Source organism: Engystomops pustulosus, chromosome 10 (assembly GCF_040894005.1).
Source record: "Engystomops pustulosus chromosome 10, aEngPut4.maternal, whole genome shotgun sequence".
NCBI classification, from domain to species: domain Eukaryota; kingdom Metazoa; phylum Chordata; class Amphibia; order Anura; family Leptodactylidae; genus Engystomops; species Engystomops pustulosus.
In genome coordinates, this window is record NC_092420.1 from 22,184,344 (window position 1) to 22,208,002 (window position 23,659).

A 23,659-nucleotide genomic window follows, 5' to 3' on the forward strand; every position below is an offset into this window, starting at 1 on the left:
CCGTGTCATTGCTGGCGAAAATATATTTCCTTTAGGCCTCGACCACAATTAATAAAACCATTGGAGGATAACAGTGAACCACTTGTCACCCAGTACGCAGGATGTTTTCCTCTCAGTATGGCTCATTATGAATATTGGATGAGGTTTAGCCGTGATTCTTTGGTTCCGATCGATGATTTCCAAAATGTTGACATCTCAGCTGTTCGTAACTAAAAATGCCAGCATGCCCGGGCAACCTGCAGAGAGCCACAGGTCATAAATACCACGGGGCCAGATCTGACAACAAGCTGAAGTCCATCTGCCAGTCACTAGTGAGACTCATCTTTGATGTACATGTGTGTAATGCGTGTTGTGTTATCTTTACACGGTGATATAGAATATGCGGGTAGTGTAAAATAATAATTGTGTCTGGGGGTGGATTTCCTTCTGCTGTGTGAAAACAAACATGGGAATCCCACATACAGTCACCAGTTATTCTGTCAATAATATCATAGCCGCACAGATAACCAGCCCTGGGCTGCAACATTATGGCACTTTACTAGAGTCTTTGCTTCCATTCATGCATGAGACACGTACTGCACATGTTACATGGATGGAGAGTGGTTAGTTTCTGCTTACTTGTGCACCTAAAGTTGACTTTGTATCCTTGTCTGCTAGTATGGATATATACTAGGACCACATTTGAGGCCATATGAGCCATGGTTTGGTTCGGATATGGGGGAGCCATATGAGCTTGTATATGTTACATCTACTTCTAGTAAGGATATTGAGTATTTATAGCAGAACCATTATAAACCTATACAGCCCAGGCATGTAAGACCCTAGGCTGGGTATGGAGCTACATTCACTGCAAAATGTAGAGCAACAAAATATCAAACCATATACCCAATGTACTATAAATGTGGAAACAGAGGCGCACATTCAGTTGTGGGCAGAGAATTGCTTATCTGATACTGAGTGCACGATTCCCATGCTGTACCTCCAGATCTAGAAGATAATACACCTTACACGCCCTAACCTTCTTGCGCCTCGGGGTGGCTGTCTCTTCCTTACTTTTTGTCGTGACGGTGAGACTGATATGGAGGAATTTTAATTGTAAATGTCTTGTAGAAGGCGTGCGTACATAGCGGACATATTTACAGTCACCTAAGTGATGAGCGGAAAGACAACATCTCATGATCTGAAGGAGCAGGACACAGAGTATACAGTGACTCCATTATGCGGTGGGACCCAGCACGTGTATGTCCTATCCTCCTCTCTACCACCTGCATGACTGAAGGTCATCAGGGATGTAACTGAAGGTTGTGCATCTGATCTAGGAGCCTTAGGGGGGGCCTATACATTATCTGCATGAAGAGACCAATACAATAAATAATACTTATAGGTTAGAGGGCCTGATACTACAATGGGCCCCAGCCGCATCAGGTAACACCACTGAAGGTCATCGGTTCATCCCTTCCTTTAGGCCACTTGCCCATGAGCAAGTCCAGTCCCGGGTTGAATCTCAAACCTCTGGACTGGACTCTACACATCCATGCAGCCCAGTGGTTTGAGGCTTGGTCCGATTAAATCCCTCGAGTGCACAGAGTCAGTTTCTCAGACAGAACTCACTTGTGGACGACAGGCCTAAACCCGAGTAAGATCACATCATCCCCAAGCATTGCAAATGGATCCAATCGCTGGCACCAACCAAAAGAAGCCCCCCACCCCCTCACATTGAGGGCGCGTTCACATAATGCATTTTTATTATGTTTGGAAATGCTTCGCAAAATGCATCGGATAAGACACATCCTGAAACAGATACATTTTAGGATACAATGTGAATGCGGCCTGAGGGATTTTCAATTATCCAATTGGGATTGGATGATGGCAAGATTAGATGTTTTAGAAATACATAATTTCTTATGTGATGGACCTCTAATTTTGTGGGAGTGTATTGCTGTGTCACTTATAACTTGTAGGTAGATATTGTAAAGACTTTCAGGCAGTCCCAGTTCTTATTTCTATGCAGCCAAACACACCTGACTGTTTACTTGGAAACCTTACGTTTTTTTGTATCAGACAAACTCCAAAGGTTGATTCTTTGTCTTCTACATTTACTCAAGTTAAAGGTCCCTCCTACTTCTACGAGGAATCGACCAGGGATATCCCATCTCTAAGTTCAGGTGCATTTGTATTATGTCTACATGACCTCTGCTCGCTATATACATGTATACAGAACAAGAAGGCGTTTCATAACTCGCTGCTATGATCGATGCTATCTCCCTTTCTTGCAACTTTTTTTTTTTGTGGTTTTGGATTTCTGACAAGTTATGAGACTACACTCCTAGAATTCAATGGATTCAGGGCCAGCTTTGCCGGTAGCAGACTAATAAAGTGAGGGCCTTTGGCAGGAAGCCATAGAAAATGTTGACTTACCTCTCCGAATGCTGAATGCATTTGATATCTTGTAGGTTAACTTCAGACTAATATGCTGGCGAGATGTAACATCTGTGAATAATAATGTTCCTTTTGATTTCTTTGACCCCTCGTGTGATTTGGGGGGTAATAGTTTTGTCATAAATTACCGGTAATGTATGTTTTCTGGCAGCAGGAAGTTCAGATCACAGTCAAATGTTCTTGAGGATTGAAGGAAAGTGTATGGATAGAATTTGCATAAAATTGAAAGCCCAGGGTAACATTTTCCTCTGGTTTTTGGGAAGTGTCTACGTGCCAACCTCAGCTGTGTTATATAACAATCCCTACCTACCAGGGGTAGTAAAATTAAGAATTGCTGTTATTTTTTTGATCGACAGCGCCGTCCTTGTCCATGGGTTATGTGTGGTATTGCTTATTCAAGCAATGCTACTTGGAGAACATGGAGATTTATGGTATCAAAGGCAATGTCTGTAGGCCTGGGGAACCAACAACCATAAATAATGCAACTATATAATACACAGACCTCAGAGGCGATTAGGACCATACAGTCATATAGGGGTATAATCTGGAGTTAAATGAGATCTCAGAATCAGAGGTCCTCAGGAGTCATTCCTCGGGAGGATGTATTATGGGTCCCATATGTTCTATCATCATCCACACATATAAATATCTACACCGTTAATCACTGCACCCATAACTCAGACGCTGACTAGGGCCCCAGGCGAGGAGCATAAAGCCCTTCTTCTCCGTGCAGACTCTGACTCACAAACCGCTTGTACCCACTTCAAAGCCCGCACTGTTCTGACTTCTGGGACTGCAGAAGATGGATGTAAGACGTCAGCAAATGTTCAGGGACTCTCTGTAGTTAAAGACTTCTGATCTATTAGGACTATGAAGTTTATTTAAAGTCGGCCACAACTTGTCCATAAAGTGACACTAGATAGAGGAGAAAGAGCTGTACGAGGACCTGTCACCTCTACTACATGAATAGTGTAAAGGGCAGGCGCTTGTTTGATAAGTGGAATAGCAACACCCAACATTGTCAACTTTTATTTAGATATTTCTGGGAGGAACAGCGGTCGTGAAAGTGTTTAGTGCTGAGGCTTTCTTTTTTCACTGTGAGGGTCACAATGCTGGTGTAGTGCCTCATCCTGAGGTCACCCGCTATGGAGTTGTGCACTGTGGGTGGTCGGTGAATAAGTGTGAATGCTGATGTAAAGCGTTGTTCCCTTTATTCTGGAAATTACTGTGAACCCCAGAGGTCAGACCCAATCGATCATAAAGCGATGGCATATCTTACTAGTGGGATATTACTTTATGTGATTGGAAACCTCTCTAAACTACAGTATTTTCTGTCTGTCGGGGAATCTGGGTTCATTTGAGACCTTTTATTTATAGGGGACACTTGAAGTCACATTACAAGGTTACCTTGTTTCTAGTGTCCCTTTAATCTGTCTTATAGCCTTCTGCTCACACTCCGCAGTTCTCATTCTGGCAGTGTCTGCGCTCAATAAATTCTGCCCCATCGCTTGCTCCTGACCTTCATTTTTCTAAATCCCCGTTTTCTCTAGAACTGGATGAGCTCCTGACCTCTGCAGATGAAGCGAGAACTATTTTGTGATCTTGCTGGAGCATAAAGTAAAGAGCTGAACTATTGTATCGCACCTGGACGTAGACACTGATTCCTCGGCTGATGTTCTCCAGGTCAATGGCTCTTGTATTCCCAGCACAATAGGAATGGGCTTGAATGGAGCTCGTCTTTCTTGAGCTAGCCAAATCAAACTTGACTTTCATTGGAGTGTGCTCTCCAGCGGAGTGCCGTAATTAGGGGTCTGTGGGTGGTCCGCTGCGGTGAGAATGAATAGAACGCTAATCAATACGATGAGAAAAGTATTTAACATGACCTGACATCCCGAAATATTCCCTTTCCTCTAAACCTATAGGACTTAAAGATCAAACGCTGAAATTTGTGAGCAGAGGAATCTTGTCTGATCTTAGATGTGCAATAATAGTAGTAAAGAAATTTTAATATTATCCTTTAGAATTCTTCTCAATGTTCAGAATTGCCTTGAGTTTCGAATAAAAGCCAGAAGTAGCGCCATCATATTGGTAGAGGATAGTAATGCAGTTTACCTTCATTTACTTGAATGGAGTAATCTGCAGTACCAGGGGCAGCCAGTAAGTACAAGTGGTGCTGTTTGCTATACTCATCATTAAATGATCATTAAAATGTTACACTGATGGACTACAATCAGCTGCGATGTATGGAGAAACATGACAGTAGAGGCAGCACTCCGCGCTAACATGGATTTTATCCATCATCAGATAATATTATCGCAGATGGAAGTTTGCTCCTGATAAGCCGAGTGCTCACCAAACAATACAGTCTGAGGGAGAGACATTGCACATGTGATAAGGTTTCTACCTTCTCTTCCTGCTGTAGTTCACCTTTTCAGGCCAATCATTATCTATAATTTACTCATCAGGATGGAAGTCAATAATGGCCTAAAAATCCAGGAAATTAGAAAAAGGCAAATAAGTAGAACATCATCGTCGTGCTACATCTGCTGAACATCCCGGCTTACTACAGCAGATGTTTCACCTCGGATCGTTGTCTTCATTGACAGATCTTCTTCCCAGCTGGAAGCAAATCAGCAGCCGCATATACAAATCCTAAATCTTTTCATTCAGGCCAAGGTAAAAAGGGACACGAGTGATACCAGCGGCTTTATTGCTCTGGTGAAACTACAAGCCCAGCATGCTGAAATGATCGAGATTCATAGAGCAGCTGGAGATCTGTAGGTCTCACATACCAGTCGTTGTGGCAGTGATCTTCCAACCTGTGAATTTCCTAGTATACTATGTATGATATATGCTGACTGTCAGCTGGAGGCCAGGGCGTTATGGGTCGTAATGTGTTCAGAATGGACTTTTGATTCAGGACTCAGTAAGTGGGCTCCATAGTATAATTTTCAGATATTGTAGGAAGTGAATTTAGGGGTCGGAGCAGAAGTTGCTGAAGAAAACTCAACGCATATCGTAAGATGTAAAGATGGTGATACACGTGCGCAATTAGGCACTAGGCAATTAGGCACTATTATTTGTAATAGTGAAAGGGTAATAAGCTAATTCCAAACGTCTCCGTATCTCCCCTGAGAACAAAGGGATCACCCATACTGAAATCCCACATGCATCTTCCTAATGTTGAAGGAAAGTTTGGACAACCCCATAATCATGGCGACACCAAGTTTGGCTTGGATCCATCTGATGTTTATGGGCACCATAGGCCTAGTGGAGTAAGGAAGCAATGCTAACCATCGAGCTAGTCATACAATAATGATTTACATGACTATGTAGTCAATGACCTGTCATTAATTATTGGATTTAAGGAACAACCATCCATTATATTACAAACCAAATCATAAATGACCTGTTTATGGGCATCTCTAGCCTCTATACTATGTATAGAATGTCCTGTGACATACGTCTTATCCAGCGCTTTAATCGCAGTGTATAATCATGAACATACCAGAATAGTTATTATACAGCGGTCTACAGGAGTAACCACTACTCCGGATAGTATACAACACTCCCATTATATTATTTATCCCTGTACCCTGGCAACAAGCGGAGCTGAATGCCTCCCTCCTTAAATATATTTTATCACCTGCCAAGCCCTTCTTGTACTGCAGAAGCCAAATCTCCTCCAGATGTGATTAGCTCTGTGTAGTTTGCTCAGTATGATGGTCTTTTGTCTGGCTGTTTGTATACACCTCGGCACACAATGCCATGCCGTGCTCGCAGAATACAAATCTTAACTTGTTTAAAGACTACCCCGGCTTTCCTCGGAGAAATCGTCTCAGGTGTCTGCAATACATTAACAGCTGCTTTGTACCTAATCTTGCTTATTTGCTGAGCTAATTTGCTTCCTTGTAGCTTTGACAAGTTCTTCAGGTTGACATCCTATTTGTAAACAGTCCATCAAACAAAGCAGCGTCCAAAACAATCCAAACAGGGACAGCTGTAGGGAACCCCAAGCTTCTTAAGTAACCCCAAGTATGGATGTAGTATCTATCTGACATTTCAATAAACCTCCTCCTGTTGTACTGTGACACTGGACAGAATACGGGGAAGGAAGATGGGAGTCACTGTACAGATTTAGCGTTGTCTCCTATTGAATTATTCTGGTCCCCATGGACCTAAAAAGTTGAGGACAATATCTGATGACTTATCCCGGTAGCGTAGATGAATTGTCTCTGGCACTCTTGTCTGTTGACTGTAGACAGCGAGGGCTCTGACGTGACTCTTGTGCCATTGTTAGGGCACTGGACTGGGCAACCAAAGTCGTCTTTCAGGAGAGGAAATATCGGGAAACAAACGTTATGTTCCTTTGAAGATAAATTGCCGTCTGCATCAGATGGACACAATAGGGTTTGAGACGTTGGGGCTGCATTCTTCTGAGAGTCCGGGGAATGGCTGCCGCATGGAGTCGGGATGAGATACAGGAACTTCCTGCTCGATGAACTGTAAAATTAAACAATGTTTTGTTTGTGTTTTTGAATATAAAAGCGACTCGTGTTGTTTCTGGTGCATTTCCTTCACTACAATTCTCAGTCTATTGTTATCTTACAGTAAGAGAACATGTTTGCAGAGATCACCGCTCTCCCAGACAAGACACCAAAATTTTAAATGAAATTACTTGGAGATTTTGCCCTTTTATCTTGTTTTATACTAGTTTTATATTGATATCTCTGGTTGATCTCTGTTTTCACTTTTGGTCCAGTTACATTATGTAATAACACAACTACAAAATGGAAACCCAGTCCAAGTTCTATAACAGGTGTGCTGACGGCAGAATAATAAGAAGCCCAAAAATGTTATATCTATGGGCCAAATTGTTTCCAAAAATATGATGTCATAGAATGTTAAAAGCAGCTGCTATATAAATCCCATTTCTATATGTCTTCATAAGTAATCTAGTTCATTTACAGGTCATACACTTTCCTGGGTGCTCCATCATGGTTCCAACATTGATCATTTGGGGGGCTGTGATACTTTGCTTTTGCCAATGTAATTTCTTTTTATATATTTTGTGTTCGCATTGAATATGCTCTGTAACGTATTTTACTCTCCGTTTTCTCGTAGGAGCCTAGTACAAAACGGGTCAAACCACTTTCAAGGGTCACATCACTTGCAAATCTCATTCCCCCAGTGCGGGCAACTCCTTTAAAACGATTCAGCCAGTCATTGCAGGTAGGATTTCTTATTATGTATCTACTGTGCTATTCGGAGCGCACTGTATTTAATGTAATACATCTGTCCTGCCTGAGCGTTAAGCTCCCCATATCCTTGGACAGAAAACTGTGGCTACTGACTGCAACATAAAGTCTTGGCTATTAGTAGTTCTCTCAGGGACCAACGATTTGGCATGTTGAGCTCTTCAAAATCTTGCCAAAATCAACATGATTAGCTGCAATTTTGCATAAGTGGTTAGACACTTTAAAAGTACCAGTCTTTAGTATGCTCTTCTCCAAAATTATCATAACACCAAAAGGCAAGGAGCACAAGGGCGATTAAAGGAAACCTACCACTTGTAGTGGCAGGTTTCTGATGGCAATACCGAGCACCAGCTCAGGGGGAGCTGGTGCCGGAGCTTATTTTAGTTAGTGTTTTAAACCGCGGTATCGCGGTTGAAAACACTTTTTAAACTTTATAGCCGGCGCAGGGAGGTACGCGCTCGGCGCTTACCATGCGCGCGGCTCTCATTCACTTCCTATGTAGCCGCGCAGCAGGGTCGCGCGCATGGTAAGCGCCGAGCGCGTACCTCCCTGCGCCGGCTCTAAAGTTTAAAAAGTGTTTTAAACCGCGATACCGCAGTTTAAAACACTAACTAAAATAAGCTCCAGCACCAGCTCACCTTGAGCTGGTGCTCGGTATTTCCATCGGAAACCTGCCACTTCAAGTGGTAGGTTTCCTTTAAGTTCTGGATGATCTGCATTATATGTACAGTATGAAGATAGACCATGAATGTTATGGTGCTATGATGAACTTCTGCTCTTCGGCATAACACTGTTGTCTTGATATGATATTTAGATTATTTGGTGATGGTCCACAAAAGTTTTACATGTTTAAATGTGTTATGCTTCATCTGAGCATATGGCATTCAGTGAATGAAATGACAAGTATCTATAAGTACTGTGCTGGTACGACGCCCTAATGGTGTAACAATCATATTGTGGAGACTTAAAAGAATAAAAGAGCATAATCTGTTTATTAAAAGCTGTAAATGTAAAGGTATCCCTATTATTTTGGGATTAAAACTTTTGCGTCAAGTCCTAACCAGTTCTTTTAAGATCTCCTCTTAAACTGAGACTTGATGAAATAACATGGGGAGTAAGACTTTGGATTCAGCTGAAGAGATGAAAGCTTTCTGTCGAAGTTCTCCAGACACTGCCCTATAGTTCGGCTGGGTTGTGTACTCACAGGGACCCTTCTGTCTTCCATATGGTTGTGGGTTGCATACAATGGCGGCATTTATAGACAAGCTGCAAGTTACTGAAGTTTGCTTCGGCATCTCGTCCAGAAAGCAGTATATAGCGTGACTGGAACAGAAAATAGTGTACAGTCACTGGTCTGGAAAGATCCCACCTTGGCAGGCAGCAGCCTCCTTGTAGAACGTCGGGGGACAGACGTGTAATACTTTGCAGAAGCCGGTGCTGAAGAGGTCAAGGAAAATATGTCTTAGGTCTGAAAGAAAGGCTTTATTAGTTACAGTTGTGAGCACCAATGTGGAAAGTAAATTATGTTTTGGCTAAACTTTTCTCAGAGGCCGGAGCTTCACTTCTGTGGCTTCAACAGCTGTTTCCCTTCTGTAAATGCCCCCACTGTTTTACCCTAGATTTTTGGCTTTTTAAAGACCCCCCCCCCTCCTCCTTAAAATTCACAGTATTAGGAATTATCAAAACAGAGTGATCCATAGGATACTGTTATTTAAGGACGGAGACCTTTAGATCCGGGGGAGGAGAGAAGTAATGGAAGAGGCCGTATAATAACCTAAACAAGACTGCAGCCAACAAATAGCCAGACTCATAAAGACATGCATAAATAATATAGTGGAAAAATGTATGAGCTCTCTTCTAGAGATTATGCTGACTATCCCAGTATGAGCACCAGGTGTCCATTAATTCCACTTTATATATTAACGACTCTGTATTTTATAATGGAAAAATCTTGTATGTTCCAAGGCCGAGGTCCAAAGACCAAAATGGATTTACAAGTTGTAAAGGTAATGCATTTAAAGGGGTTGTCTCATATAAAATCCCTCTTCAGATTACCTACAAGGCCAAAAGGGTTATTTGCTTATTTTTCAACCTAGAAGTCACACACCGGCATGATATGCGTCAAACGAAACCTCCCGTGAGGATCAATGGAGGTCCCAAAACATGGACCGGTTGCAGATGCACCGGTCTTCTCGTGCAACAACCTTGCAATACTAAAAGTTTCTGATTTGCCAGTGATAAAATCCCATCCAGGAAAGTTTCAAAGTTGGCAGATTTTAAGGCAAGAGCTTGTAAATTAGAAAAGAAGACCTCAGTGACCTCAGTGCACTGCTCAGAAAATATTATCTTTCCCAGTTAAAGCTCCATAGGGGGAAGTCAGGATTTGTGTTCTTCACCTTCTCACAATGTGACTGTATTCAGTTCTACTTGACCTTCTGCATTGACCCAGCCTTATAGTAAGGCCTCAGTCTTGTACGCACACGTGTTACAGGTACAGATGCTGTAAAGTAGACAGATGTAGACAGTGTACAACAGGCCAGTGAGGGACAATGAGGCCTCCAAGCCAGTCTACATGGCCAAACAGAAAGTGAAATGCAAGTTTGGTAAAGTAATGGTGACGTAACAGGAACAAAAGTCATCTGATCCATCTACCCACACTGCTCGTGACAAAGCACAGATTCTCTTCTTTCCTCAATGGAGATATGGACAATGTATTTTCTAAGATGCAAATGTGTCAGAATACACAAGGCCTTTTCATAAGAATTTTTTAGTCCATCATTATAATAATTTACAGCTAAATCACTCAATAGTGACCCCTCTAACCCTACTGTGTGTATGTAAAGCGTCTATAGGATTTATGTGTACAGCCTGGCATCTTTCCATCAGATAGCTCACATTAATCCTAAAGTCCATACAAGCTCCTTATGTACTTATGATGTCGTGTAATTACTATACAGGACTGGCAATAGATCAAACAATTTCCTACTATACTATATACATACTATATACGTATATATATATAAATATATAATCGGAGACAAACTCAGATAATCTGGCAGCTAGCATTTGCATAAGAAGAAAATGTTGTGCACTTTATCTAGTTGTTGGCTCTGATGGGCTCAGCTTCTCTGTTTGCTACATGCTATTCCCTACCAAACACTGTTACTGTTTAAATCATTATGAAAACATGAATTTATATATCTTAATATATATTTACTTTACTCCTACCAGCGTTCTATTAGTTTTCGGGGAGACAGTCGTCCAGACCTGTTTACTCCAAGACCCTGGTCAAGAAATGCCCCTCCTCCCATCACGAAACGCAGGGACAGCAAACTCTGGAGCGAGACCTTCGATGTTTGCGTCAATCAAGTGCTGACATCCAAGGAGATCAAGCGTCAGGAGGTGTGTACCACTAATAACGCTGGTTTATATCCTGAAAGAAGTTGTCTAAGGGTCTACCTTTCTACAGCGCCACTCTTCTTCCTGGGCTATGCGTGCTGTTATAGAGGAATGAGCGAAGCTGCAATATCAGACACATGCCATGGATAAGAATAATGGAGAACTTCTACATCTGTACCTTTCGGTGCTTTCTGCCATGTGCTGCCTCCTCCTGCTAAGCAGCGGTTTTAGTGATCATTATGAACATCATTACGGCCCAGCATGGCATCTGCTTAAAGCACCATGACCATTGTTAAGGGATCACATAGTTTCCCGAGGAATAATATAGACATTATTAAGTAATTATGTCCTAGAAGGGCGCCCCCCGCAGAGCATAGGGACATGACAGAGCTAGAAAAGTGGCCGTTTTCCCTCCTTCCAATAGCGGCTCTGTTCTCACCACATGTGTGAAATACTCTATATGTTAAATTGGTTTGGCATTTGCTGGGAGCAGGTGAGAGGTCTCGCTCTTCTCTCATCTTTGATCTTTGTGTCCAGCATTTTTAAAGATGTGTTGGACCTTTGATCATCCTTAACATGGCATTTACAGGAGGAACCCAAGACGGTTTATGAGGATAAGTCAAAAGTTGATACCTTAGTTTTGAAATATAAACCCAAAATAAAAAAGTAATGAGTTTAAGACATCGATTTCCCATATGTCTTGGTGCATAGAAACGTACCAGAATTTCTGATCATGATGTAGTAATCATGTTTCTGTGTGTCATTGTCTTAGGCTATTTTCGAGTTATCACAAGGAGAAGAAGACTTGATAGAGGACTTGAAGTTGGCAAAAAAGGTAAGAAGTCACTAACCAATAAGAGTCCGGACACAGCCCCTAGACACATTGGTACAGCATCTAACCCTATTTTCTTTAATTCAGGCCTACCATGACCCGATGCTGAAACTATCAATAATGACAGAAGAAGAACTGATGCAAATATTTGGGACCCTGGATTCTCTTATTCCGCTACATGAAGGTACACACACGTCTCATTTCTTTTGGGCTCATCCATCCCAAAAGTAAGAAATTTGCCTAATAATAACATGTCTGTGATTTCTGCAGATCTCCTCAGACGCTTGCGTGGTGTCAGGAAACCAGACGGGTCCACAGAACACGTTGGCCACATCTTAGTAGGCTGGGTAAGACATGACTCATTTTTCACATGAGAGTTTGATTCTGCCATTATTATTCAATTTATCTCCGAGTGAGGAAGCAGCTGCTCTGGTGAAGAAGTAATTTTATTCAGGTCTCCAGATACCAAGCAGTTTTATGTCAGGGAATGCATTAGTTCACCCGGCAGAGGATAGGATTGGCATCCTCCATAGTAAGAGATTTCTTCTAATTGCTACCATACACATGGACACTTGGCTTGGCTGAACCTGCATTATTACTATGGAGAAGAGAATATACTAGAACCTGGCAGCAGATTATCACCTGGAGAACAAATGGTTATATTGAGATTTAATGCCTGACTCTTCTTCCCCACAACATTTTCAGTCTGGGGGAGTCAGGACACACACACACAGACAGTAATACACATAAGATGGGTGTCCAATCACACCGAAGTGGTCCGGTTTGGCCTACATTCATCTACTGTAGGTTTTTAGTCCACGTTCATTGGTGTTAACCTTCTTTTACATCATCTGAGCAATGGAATAAAAAGATTAGCTTTTCTTTTCCAAGGAAACCCCAGAATTTCCATGTCATGAGAGCCACATGGTATACATTCTCGTGGTTCCTGGGTGATTTCCACTGCTTAGAAGAGAGAAAGACCAGGGACGATTACTAGAAAACGATACTGAACAGATATGGAATGTGCAGAGACGGAATTTCTATAAGTACATTAGGAAGTGAGATTCACGTAATGAATGCGGAACTTGACTGTATTTCACTTTTGTAATCCTTAAAATAACACACTGGAACCATAGACGTATTCTCTGGTGTTGGTCACATGGTTGTTTAAGGAGATTCTATATCTGCGTCATTCCAGTACTCGCTTATGCACATATTTGGCTGAACACTTGTTACTCTATATCTTCTATGGACATCACTGCATCACTTCTGGAGTCAGGTTTATAGGTGTAATAACAATTGCTTTATCCTCAATTCATCCATATCTGTTGGGCCAGGTCACCATATAGCAGTAATATACTGATGTTAATTATACTATTGGCGCTCTGTGACAGGCTTTATAGTGTACATAAATGGCGAGTAATGTAAACTATGGAGGGTACATATCAAGCTCTGACACATCGTTCGCCCCCGACCCCCCAGCCCCCCCCCCCCCCCCCCAAACAGGTCCCACCAGATATACTAAAAGGCTCTGTTGTGTCGGATCGCTTCTACTCCAGGCCCTGCCCGATGTAGAATTGCACTATAACCTGCGTCAGGATCCAGCATTGGCTATAGATAACACGCCATCCCACATTACACCGCTCCCTGCCCATTAGGCCTTGCACCAGGAAATTTAACTTTTCGTACAAGCCTTGATAATCCCCTTTTAGAAGGGAAAATTGTGATTTTAAAGGGCTTGTCCAGGGCTTAGGATAGGTAGTCAATATTAGATCAGTGAGAATCAGCTGCTGCAGATAGAGTCCTCCTCAACAGAGCAAGGAGGCCTCCCACGTGTCGCTCCGCATCATAATGAGAGTTATAGTTAGATAATGACATGACTACTGAGATAGAGAAAAGTACTGTGAGTATCGTGCATAGCTGATGTTACAGTAGTTGTCTTGTATAAATTTGTGCCTGCTAAAAAGAGCTGCAGTAATAGTTTTTCAGAACCATTACATAATGTATATGCTCAAAAACTATCTCTGAGAATGACATTAACCTTAGCATTAACTAATGATAATGATTTAGGGTAATACTACCCTTAGTAATGAAGCAGAACTGCTTTTTACCAGGATCTAGTTGCTGCCGCTTGGGCCTCCTATTGTAGCACAGAGAAACGTCTGTCATTTGTGTCTCCCGGCTTTGCATGTGTAGGGTGGTTTAACTCGCTCAGCGAGGTGAGAATGCATTGTATTCCCTAGATGTAATTCAGCTTATCAGGAAATCCACACACCCAGCCCGGCCTCCTGCGTAGGAGAACTTCATTATCACCCCAGGTTGTAAGATAAAGCTGTGAAGCCGGGAATGATAGGTTAGGATTTTAATAGAGCCGCATCTATACATTACCCGGTGAAATCTTTTGTTCTTCTATAACGAGTAGGAGCAATTTGCAGCTCTCAGGAAGTCTTATTTATTCATCCCTCAAGGTGACTTAAATCTGCATTTCAATGGGAAACCTGAATTGCAGGTGCAGCAGTTTTCTGACTCTGCACCAAAAACAATGATTTACTTAAGAGACGGTAGAATGGGAAATCCCCATAAAACCCACTACTTATCCAGCCGCCAGTTATCCCACCTGACCTCTGCAATGTGGCTCGATGTACACATGATATTAATGTGTAAAGGGAAGGAAGTCACTGCTAGACACCTCCACCAGCGAACATGCTGAAATCCATCTGCACAATCCTTCCTTTCCCTGACACCCCATTCACATTAGTCCAGACAAAATTGTCAGACATAAATCTAATCCCTATGGTTTTCCTGTGGCTTGTAACACTAATGTTTGCACCATATATCAGCGCAGATTATTCCAGATACAGCCGAGTGGCACAGAAACTTGCATACAAACACGTCAAGGTCGACCTCTAAGAAAGGATTATCAACATGCTGCGTGTTGCACTGAATGTGTGCACAAAACTGTGTCTGACTTACCAGGAGTTATTTTAGCTCATTTGTTAGGACTCAATAGGCTGTCAGGCCGGCTTTGTTAGGCTCCCGTTAGTGGGGTTTGTGAAAGGATGGGAGGGGCGGACTGCCCTTTGATTCAGTCGCTTTGACATTGTGTTTACAGTCTGTCACTGATGAAACATGTCAGGGGTATTGTCATCTGGATGGAAGGAAGACAAAAGAGCCCACGAAAATTACCATTAACCTTATTCTTGAAGGACTCTCTAGCAGAGTTTGCCTTTGATCTTCATGACCCTCATCACATCTGAAAGGGTTTCTTGACGTTTATAAACCGGACCCAACATTCTTTATGGGAAGCGGTTATGAGTATTTAAGTGCTCAGTGCGAGTTCATCATTTTCATTCACTTTAGTAAATTAGCTGAGAGCAACTCAATCCTCTCCAGAGCCTGAACATCTCAGAACCATGTTGTCTCTACTGACAGTATCACAAGCTTTACGAAAGTTCAGAATTGATTTTAAATAAGTGGTTGTCTCTCCGGTCACATGTGTTTAAGTAAATAATTGCTTTCCCCATGCATAAAACTTTTGTTTTTCCTCCCCAAAAAGAAATCCCCTTTCTAATGAATATATATTATTGATGTATAATAATGATAATATTTTTATTTTTTCAGTTGCCATGCCTTAACTCCTATGACAGCTACTGCAGTAATCAAGTGGCAGCCAAAGCTCTTCTGGACCACAAGAAACAGGACCATCGAGTGCAGGACTTCTTACAGCGCTGTCTCGAGTCTCCCTTTAGCCGAAAATTAGATTTATGGAATTTCTTAGATATCCCTAGGAGTCGACTGGTCAAATATCACTTGTTACTGAAGGAAATACTCCGACATACCCCGAACGATCACCCTGACCAGCAGCATTTAGAAGAAGCTGTAAGTAAACATTGATCCCCCCCCCCCCTATTTTTATTGGTATATCAGGAACACTGGAAATGTGCGACTGTGGACAGAGGTCCAATTTCTATTTTTGCTAAATGTTGTAATTGTAGAATTCTGCACATTGGTCCCTCCCATCTCCCCAATACACATGCACACACAGATTGGCTGGGTTTACATGTGCTCTGTATGGAGAGACAAGGGAAAGTCAGATTCAAAGAATTGTGTATGATATAATTCATAATATTGAATCTATCCCCAACACCATCTGTTGGTTTGTGTGAATTTTAGAATTTTGGGCCCGACTTTATGCTTCTCTCGTGATCACCGCCGATCCAGTTTTTGAAACTTAAGATTACTCATCTTTTCTACTGCACCCTGTAGGAGCCACATAGTATTGCACTCTGTACATGCAAATAAATAAGCCACACTGGGGGTCATTTACTAAGGGCCCGATTCGTGTTTTCCCGACGTGTTACCCGAATATTTCCGATTTGCGCCGATTTCCCCTGAATTGCCCCGGGATTTTGGCGCATGCGATCGGATTGTGGCGCATCGGCTCTGGCATGCACGCGATGGAAATGGGGGGGGGGCGTGGCCGAACAAAAACCCGACGGATTCGGAAAAACCGCCGCATTTAAAACAAAAAATCTGTCGCGGAGCTTGCACTTACCTTCACTCAGCCCGAGCCGGTGAACTCCAGCGCGTTCCGATGCTTTTCAGTGCAGCAGCGCCACCTGGTGGACGGCGGAGGAACTGCCTTAATAAATCCCGGCCGGACCCGAATCCAGCGCAGAGAACGCGCCGCTGGATCGCGAATGGACCGGGTACATAAATCTGCCCCACTGAGTCCATCATAGTAAAAGCCCTTGAATGGTCATATTATAATATTTAAAATTTCCGTTTTATGAGAAGTATTTGCCTTTTCAAAAAAAAAAAAAAAAAAAATCACATAAACATAGATAGTTAAAAACCAGTTGACACCAGCTGCCATGAAATCCAGGTCAGTATCCTTCCTATAAAAGCATTGCCTGGTATAACAAGACTGACGTCTCTCTGCACAATCTGCTAAGATAAATATACTGCTAAATTGTATCTGGACAGAAGTTTATTAAACACTTCTGGCGTATTTATACCTGGAGAGAGTCTTTTCCAAGTCTGTCACCATCAGCGCTATTATATGGGTGTTTCTCCCAATAGAAAAGGCTGAAGTCACCCAGAAAGGCCTCTCTTACCCATTTCTGCATATCCTTCGCTGTCAGGATTGTTGATTGCTTATCTAGCAGTTGTCATAGAAAGTTTAATAAAGTGCAGAGAAAATAAATGAGCGGTTAAATAATTCAGTAACTCCTGGCTTGTTCTCTTCTATTTTGGGAACGTTTTGGTGGTTATTTCACGCTGAGATGACACTGTTATAAATTGCTCATTCTTTTTCTATGAATTTTATATGTAGAGAATCTCTAGGTGGATGGAGCCGATACTAATGATGTCTCTTATTTTCTGGCAGATTAATATAGTTCAAGGGATTGTGGCGGAAATTAATGTAAAAACGGGAGAATCTGAATGTCATTACTATAAGGAGAGGCTGATTTACCTTGAAGATTGTCAGAGGGATCCGCTGATCGATAACTCTCGGGCTCTGACCTGTCATGGGGAGCTGAAGAATAACAGGGGAGCAGTAAGTAATCATACTAATATTCTGTATATTATCTATTATTGGTCTTTGGTATTGAAAAAAAAGCCATACACAAAACAACCATCTTATCTATAATCCAACATCTGCCATCATGGAGAGATGGAAGGATTCAGAATTTAGGATTGTAACACGTTTATCTTTTCATTATCATAGGAGATAAATAATAATAATAATTCTTTATTTATATAGCGCACACAGATTACGCAGCGATGCACAGAGCTTGCCAAATCAGTCCCTGTCCCCAATGGGGCTCACAATCTAATCAACCTACCTGTATGTTTTGAGGACCAGGAGGAAACCCACACAAACACAGAGAGAAAATACAAACTCTTTGCAGCCCTTGACTTGGACTGGACTTGAACCCAGGACCGCAGCGCTGCAAGGCTGTAGTGCTAACCACTGAGCCACCATGCCTTCATTGAGATGGGAGGGAGTAAATAATTTACTGGGGTCCAACAGGATTACAATATATTCAGCGCTATGAACACTAAACATATCCTAAGCCTTCCATTGCGTAGGTTTTAGACAAAACTGTTTTCAACACTAACAAGAATTTTATTTGGCAGGAGTATAAAGTAAATAATTGATTTATTTGGTTTATAATCTCATTATATTCAGTACAACAGTTCACAGTGAATTGTCATTATTGACAGATGAAGGTCACGGGGATCCTTATAACTCTTCAGCACTTTTATGAAGATCAAGTGATGTAAAGTGAAATCCTCTCTGTTCTTACATGGCCCTCATTAAGCCTCTGGTAACCCCCACCTCTGTCCCCTCCCCATAGTCTTTCAACAGCAGTGAAGGATTTGACATCAGCCAGAACTGAAGCACTTTGATCTTTGTAGCTGCAGCTCTTCAGATGTGATCATTTTGTTATTTGTACTGATTACATGATTATTGGCAAGCGAGGATCTTACATCTCTTACTTCACCCCAGCTGCCATTGTTTTATGTAACTTTTTCCTTATATGCAGTGTCATGTGTCTTTCACAGATGAAAGGACTCGACACAACCTGTAGGATCCAGTTTCACTTGATGTATACTGGATATTGGAAGGGTCTCCATCTGCAGACATACTCCTTATGAAACTGATCTGATCCGTTCTAAAGCTGGACAGATACCTCCCACCTTACCCTCTGCCATACACATACATGCTCAGAATAGAAAATAGCTCAGGGTTAGGGATGCTGAGATCTAACTGCCCTATTTTTTAACTAAGGGACTTTTTGGGGGGGCAAGAGGGTCTCTATTAATATTAGATGGCTAGGTAGTCCCACTGAAATTGTCTGGTTTGTCCACCTTTCAACTACGCCACATGGTTTAGCAGGAACTAGTGAAATCACTGCCCTATGTATCATAGATTTCACTAGTCCCCAGTGAAAGTGCAGAGAAGTTACTGACTTAACAAATATATGAAATGTAATATGGTGATGGGTCTGGTTAATTTTTCAATGGAGATTTGTGGGTTTATTACTTACCACAATTGTCATTTCTTGCAGAAATTTCACGTTTTCCTCTTCCAAGAAGTCCTGGTTATTACAAGAACTTTAACACAAAATGACAAACTTTACTATCAGCTCTATCGACAACCAATGCCTGTGAAAGATCTGGTAGTGGAAGACTTGCAAGATGGGGAGGTCCGTGTGGCCGGATCTCTACGTGGTGCCTTCACTAACAATGAGAGGAGTGAGTCTGGCTTTGTCTTGTTCACTGTGACATACACTTCTACAATTGAGTGCTATACAGTTTACAGTGGGAGGTGGATTTTGAGCTCTTGTTGACAATAAGTTTATAATGTTGCACGTTTATAAGTGCACATTTTATGAATAGGATACTTTATTAGTTTGTAATCAGAATGGGTTTGACCACTATGATGTCTATTGGTCGCTTGTAATAGACACAGCGCCACTATGTGTATGCTGATCTGGGTCTCACATTGTAGGGTTGAGCTACAACTCTAAACACAACACACAATGATGGCAAAATCTGAGAGCAATAATCCTTCTTATTTTTATGATTGGAGCAGGTCAGACCACCGCCAATCACGTTTTGTACAGAATCTGAGCTGTAATTCCTATTACATGCAGTTTGGGATATTTTACACATCTATACATGGCTTTTAATGCTTTAAAAAAAAGTTAAAATTGTATATTTATACATCTCTCTTTCCATTTTTATTTGCAGTTAAAAACTTCTTCCGAGTAGGATACAAGAACGGTCCCCAATCCCAGTCTCATTCTTTTCAAGCAAATGACACTTTTAACAAACAACAGTGGCTGAATTGTATCCGGCAGGCCAAAGAGTCGGTCCAGTGTTCTGGAGGGGACGACCCGCTGCCTTCAGAAGGACACTTAATACCTGCAGAGCAAAGCAGCGATTCTCAGCAGGCCACGAGGTTTGAACAAATGGACCACTCAGATAGTATCTCAGACTGCAGTATGGACACAAGTGAGGTCAGCATGGACTGTGAACAGATGGAACAGACGGACTGTAGCATACACAGCAAGCAGGTGGAGAGCGATGTTTGACAAAACCTGGAGCTTACCTGCTTGTAACCTGTACAGTATTTGCATTCCATGTATGGAGCAGTTGGAGAAGCACTTTTATAGCATTATTGCAGAGGGCGCCATCAAGTCTTGTAGAACTCATGGACAATTGTACTGTAGCAGCCGGCTTTAACTGCGAGCTGGACCTGCACCTACCCCTATCTTCTACATCAGCTGTGCATTAGGATAGAGAGTATCTATCCAGAATATTCCATCAGCATGCTGTCAAGAAGAGTCTCTTAAAACTACTGTCTATATGTGTATCATATACAAAAAAATATATGTTTACTGTAAAAAGAAAAAAAAAAGTTACTATTTTTTTCTACAGATTAACACTGTGTCTAAGTAGAAATGCCTCACGTCTGTGCTTCAAAAAAAAGGAAAGTCTTGATAGGACATTAATCATGTACGGTTTATATTTGCTGTGTGAGTCCTAAGGGTTTACGTGTATAAGCAGCGGCATATGGGAATCTGACTGCTGAATCCCATCACCGACTCCTAAAATTAAAACCTTTACACAGTTTTCCCTGCACAATGACGCTCCCATTAACCCACTGCGAAGACAACTGTAGAGGAGCTGTCATGTGGGTACGTGGGGGCATCACAGTGCAGGGGGAATATGCTTTTACCACTTCATTCTCAGGATCATTGAGGTCTTATCGATTGTACTCCCAGCAATCTTAATGTTACGGGATAACCTTAACTTTATCCATCCCTTTTTCAATATATTATTATCCCCCTTCATGTATGTGCAATTTTAGGCAGTCTGACTGAATCAACTTTCACCAGAGGCCTAAGAAGGAGAATATTGGGCACTTCATTTAGTAATATTTTAATGGGTAAAATTAATCTCTGTGCCAGATTATTTTGTTATAAGACCAGTTAAAGGACAATGTTAAAGATTCACTCAGTCGTTAGAGGGAGCAATGGTAAAAGTGATAAAATTGGAGCAGAATGACTGACGTAATAGAGAGTTAAAACTTGGTATTTACTCCCAGGGCTGATGCTGGATGATCTGGTGTCTGGTTATGATCTTTGGACCGTCTATTCTAACGTTATACCACTAATTTGTTCATATAAATACTTATCTGAAAAAGTGTCAACATTTTGGTGCATATTTTTTGCACATCATGTTGCATATTAAGCCAGGTATTTCAGTCCAGCTAGGCGCCAAAAGTGTCTTTAAAGTAAATCTACCAATTTGAAATCTCAGTTTGGAGCTTATCTCACTTACCAATAGCCATTTTCACGTTGGTACTCAAATTTCTTTTCTTCTTCTTAGAACCTAAAGAATAAAATAGAAAAATGTTTTATAAAAATATTCAAATGAGGGTCTCTGGGGCGTTACTAGCATTGTGCTTGGCGCTCCCGCTATAGATAATTATACACACCGTCAGCGGAGGGCATAATGTGCATAATTATCTATAGCCGGAGCACCAAGAGCAATAACAGTTACGCCCCGGAGCACCAGACCCTCATTAGAATATTATTGTTAAGCATTTTCCTCTTTTATTCTACAGGTTCCAAGAAAAAGAAAATAAATTTTAGTATCAGCATGAAAATGGCAAGTGAGCTCTTAGCTCCAAACTGGAAGATTTGTGGTATAATGTACTTGCACATATTTATTAGTAAATCTGCTCCCTTGTGTTATGTATTAGATGGGTCCTGAGGTGAGCAGTCTGAGTGTTACTTTTATATTCTATGAATTCTTGTGGCATGTACTGATATCACCACACTCCCCTCCCACCCCCCACCCCCACCCCGAGGCCCTGCGCTAGATATCCTGGGTGTGGGGTAGGACACCACATTTATTTTGTATTGTAGACCAGTGATGGCGAACCTTCAGAGTGCCCAAACTACAACCAAACCCACTTGTAGTAGTCCTGGGCAGCTAAAAATGTGTAGCTTTAAAATAGCACTGATCACAGCACATCCTGTGGCCCGGGACTGCAGGAGGAGGTTTTGAGTTTTGTCTGGAAACTCTGTTCTGGGGTTATGGCCTGGGTGCCCACAGAGAGTGCTCCGAGTGCCACCTCTGGCACCAGTGCTATAGGTTCGCCACCACTGTTGTAGACAGTTTCTCTGCCTTGTTCAACAAGGATACAGACAAACATTGTGGGTCCCATTCATAGTAAAAATTAAGATTATTACAATCTATAGGTACACTAGTAAAAATTAATGTATCTGTAATCCTTATTAGCACACTACTATTGTCACCCTTTATACTTGATACTAAAGATAATTCATGGTAAATGTATGTTTTGTAGCTGTCATGAAGTCCCCCATGAATTGACTAAAGACATATAGAATATGTCACAAACATTTAGCCCCAATGTTAGCTGCTGGGTTCAGTTTGTGAGAACAAGTTGAGTTCTGAGAACGGTCATTGTGCCAAAAATATGAAATCCTTGTAGGGCACTTACATCATATAGATGAATATGTGGACAAGGGGCACAGCATAGAGGTGCATCACTGTGTCTTCTGTATACACAACTCGTGCCCACATACATAACATGATGATACATTGAAATACCTTATCTGGTCCTAACATTTTGCTAACAGTTAAAATCCACATACCAGCATTACTTTCTTTGCACACATCCCCTCTTCCATTCTTCGGCATCTATCCCCCTATCTTGCCATGTTCGGACATGTCTTGTGCTGTACAAAATAGCTAGAGGTGACCACGGATAGTATTAATACCCGAGGATAAAAGCAGAGAAGGCCTCAAAATTATACTTGAAGAATATTCCTACCGGCCGTGATAAGTCAACACATTGTTAACATCACTGAAGCTGTTTTGTATACAGCACAAAAGGCCATGACGTGGTGTTAATTAACTACTTACTGGATGTAAATGTTTTTTAAAAAACACACGCTTGTTGGTCGTTATTACATACAGTAGTGCTAATTGAAAAGTTTGTTATGACAGACAGGTTGTGGTAATAACAATTTGTTATCCAGGCATATAACAATGAAGTGCCATCACCTTACGTCAGCGCAATTGTCTATTATTTTACATGTTTTTTTTTTTTTTACTTTTATTTATAGTTTTTATTATGGTGAACGGTCTGTGGTTTACTGAGCTTCATAATACGTGTATTTCACACCAATGTCTGACAGAGTATTGAGAAGATGTGGCCGCTGCAGCGTCTTGTATATTTTTCTAAAGTTATATATACATATATAAATATTGCATAATGGCCTCAAGTTATTCTGGAAGCTGAAATAAATCACATTCAAGTTGTAAATCATCTCTTGTGGTTTTACGAAAAGCCAGAGACCTAGATTTATTCTCCAAGAAGGCAAATATAGCACTTGTGTGTACCCTGACAGCTGAAGTGAATATCATTGTTATCCAGTGAAACAAGGGTTCCAACAATTGAACAATCAACACTTTATTCCGACCTCCTGAAAGAAGGAAAAATTTGAATTTGCAGATAATTTGTTGTGAAGTGGACGAAAAGTGTTATTGCCTGGGGTAGTCATGGCACCAGGATGCTACACAGAAAAAATTAAAGCCAGTGGAGGAAGATTGTTGGAAGACCATGAAGAAAAAAAAAAGTTCATGGTGTTTCAGAATGCAGTTTTTTCAGATTCTACAG

At 41.5% G+C, this 23,659-nt stretch overlaps 1 protein-coding gene and 1 long non-coding RNA gene across 7 annotated transcripts in view; one reads left to right on the top strand and one right to left on the bottom strand.

Moving 5' to 3' along the window:
- The window catches only part of ARHGEF3 (Rho guanine nucleotide exchange factor 3), a 202,208-nt gene extending 178,930 nt beyond the window's left edge, over positions 1–23,278 (top strand). For 3 of the 4 annotated variants that reach the window (XM_072128459.1, XM_072128461.1, XM_072128462.1), the window contains 9 exons: positions 7,564–7,671; positions 10,929–11,099; positions 11,869–11,931; positions 12,016–12,112; positions 12,199–12,275; positions 15,550–15,807; positions 17,318–17,488; positions 19,008–19,194; positions 19,693–23,277. In XM_072128459.1, coding sequence (XP_071984560.1) covers positions 7,564–7,671; positions 10,929–11,099; positions 11,869–11,931; positions 12,016–12,112; positions 12,199–12,275; positions 15,550–15,807; positions 17,318–17,488; positions 19,008–19,194; positions 19,693–20,036 — 1,476 coding nt within the window. In that variant the 3' untranslated portion in view covers positions 20,037–23,277. Of the gene's footprint in view, positions 1–7,563; positions 7,672–10,928; positions 11,100–11,868; positions 11,932–12,015; positions 12,113–12,198; positions 12,276–15,549; positions 15,808–17,317; positions 17,489–19,007; positions 19,195–19,692 lie in introns of all 4 variants that reach the window. The other variant, XM_072128460.1, reaches the window with a different exon arrangement.
- LOC140104778 (uncharacterized) overlaps positions 1–23,659 on the bottom strand; it is a 66,969-nt gene that overhangs the window by 29,246 nt on the left and 14,064 nt on the right. For all 3 annotated transcript variants that reach the window (XR_011850407.1, XR_011850406.1, XR_011850405.1), the window contains 2 exons: positions 18,987–19,053; positions 17,405–17,467 (listed from right to left, as the gene is read on the bottom strand). This is a non-coding gene — a long non-coding RNA (uncharacterized lncRNA). The remainder of the gene's footprint in view (positions 1–17,404; positions 17,468–18,986; positions 19,054–23,659) is intronic.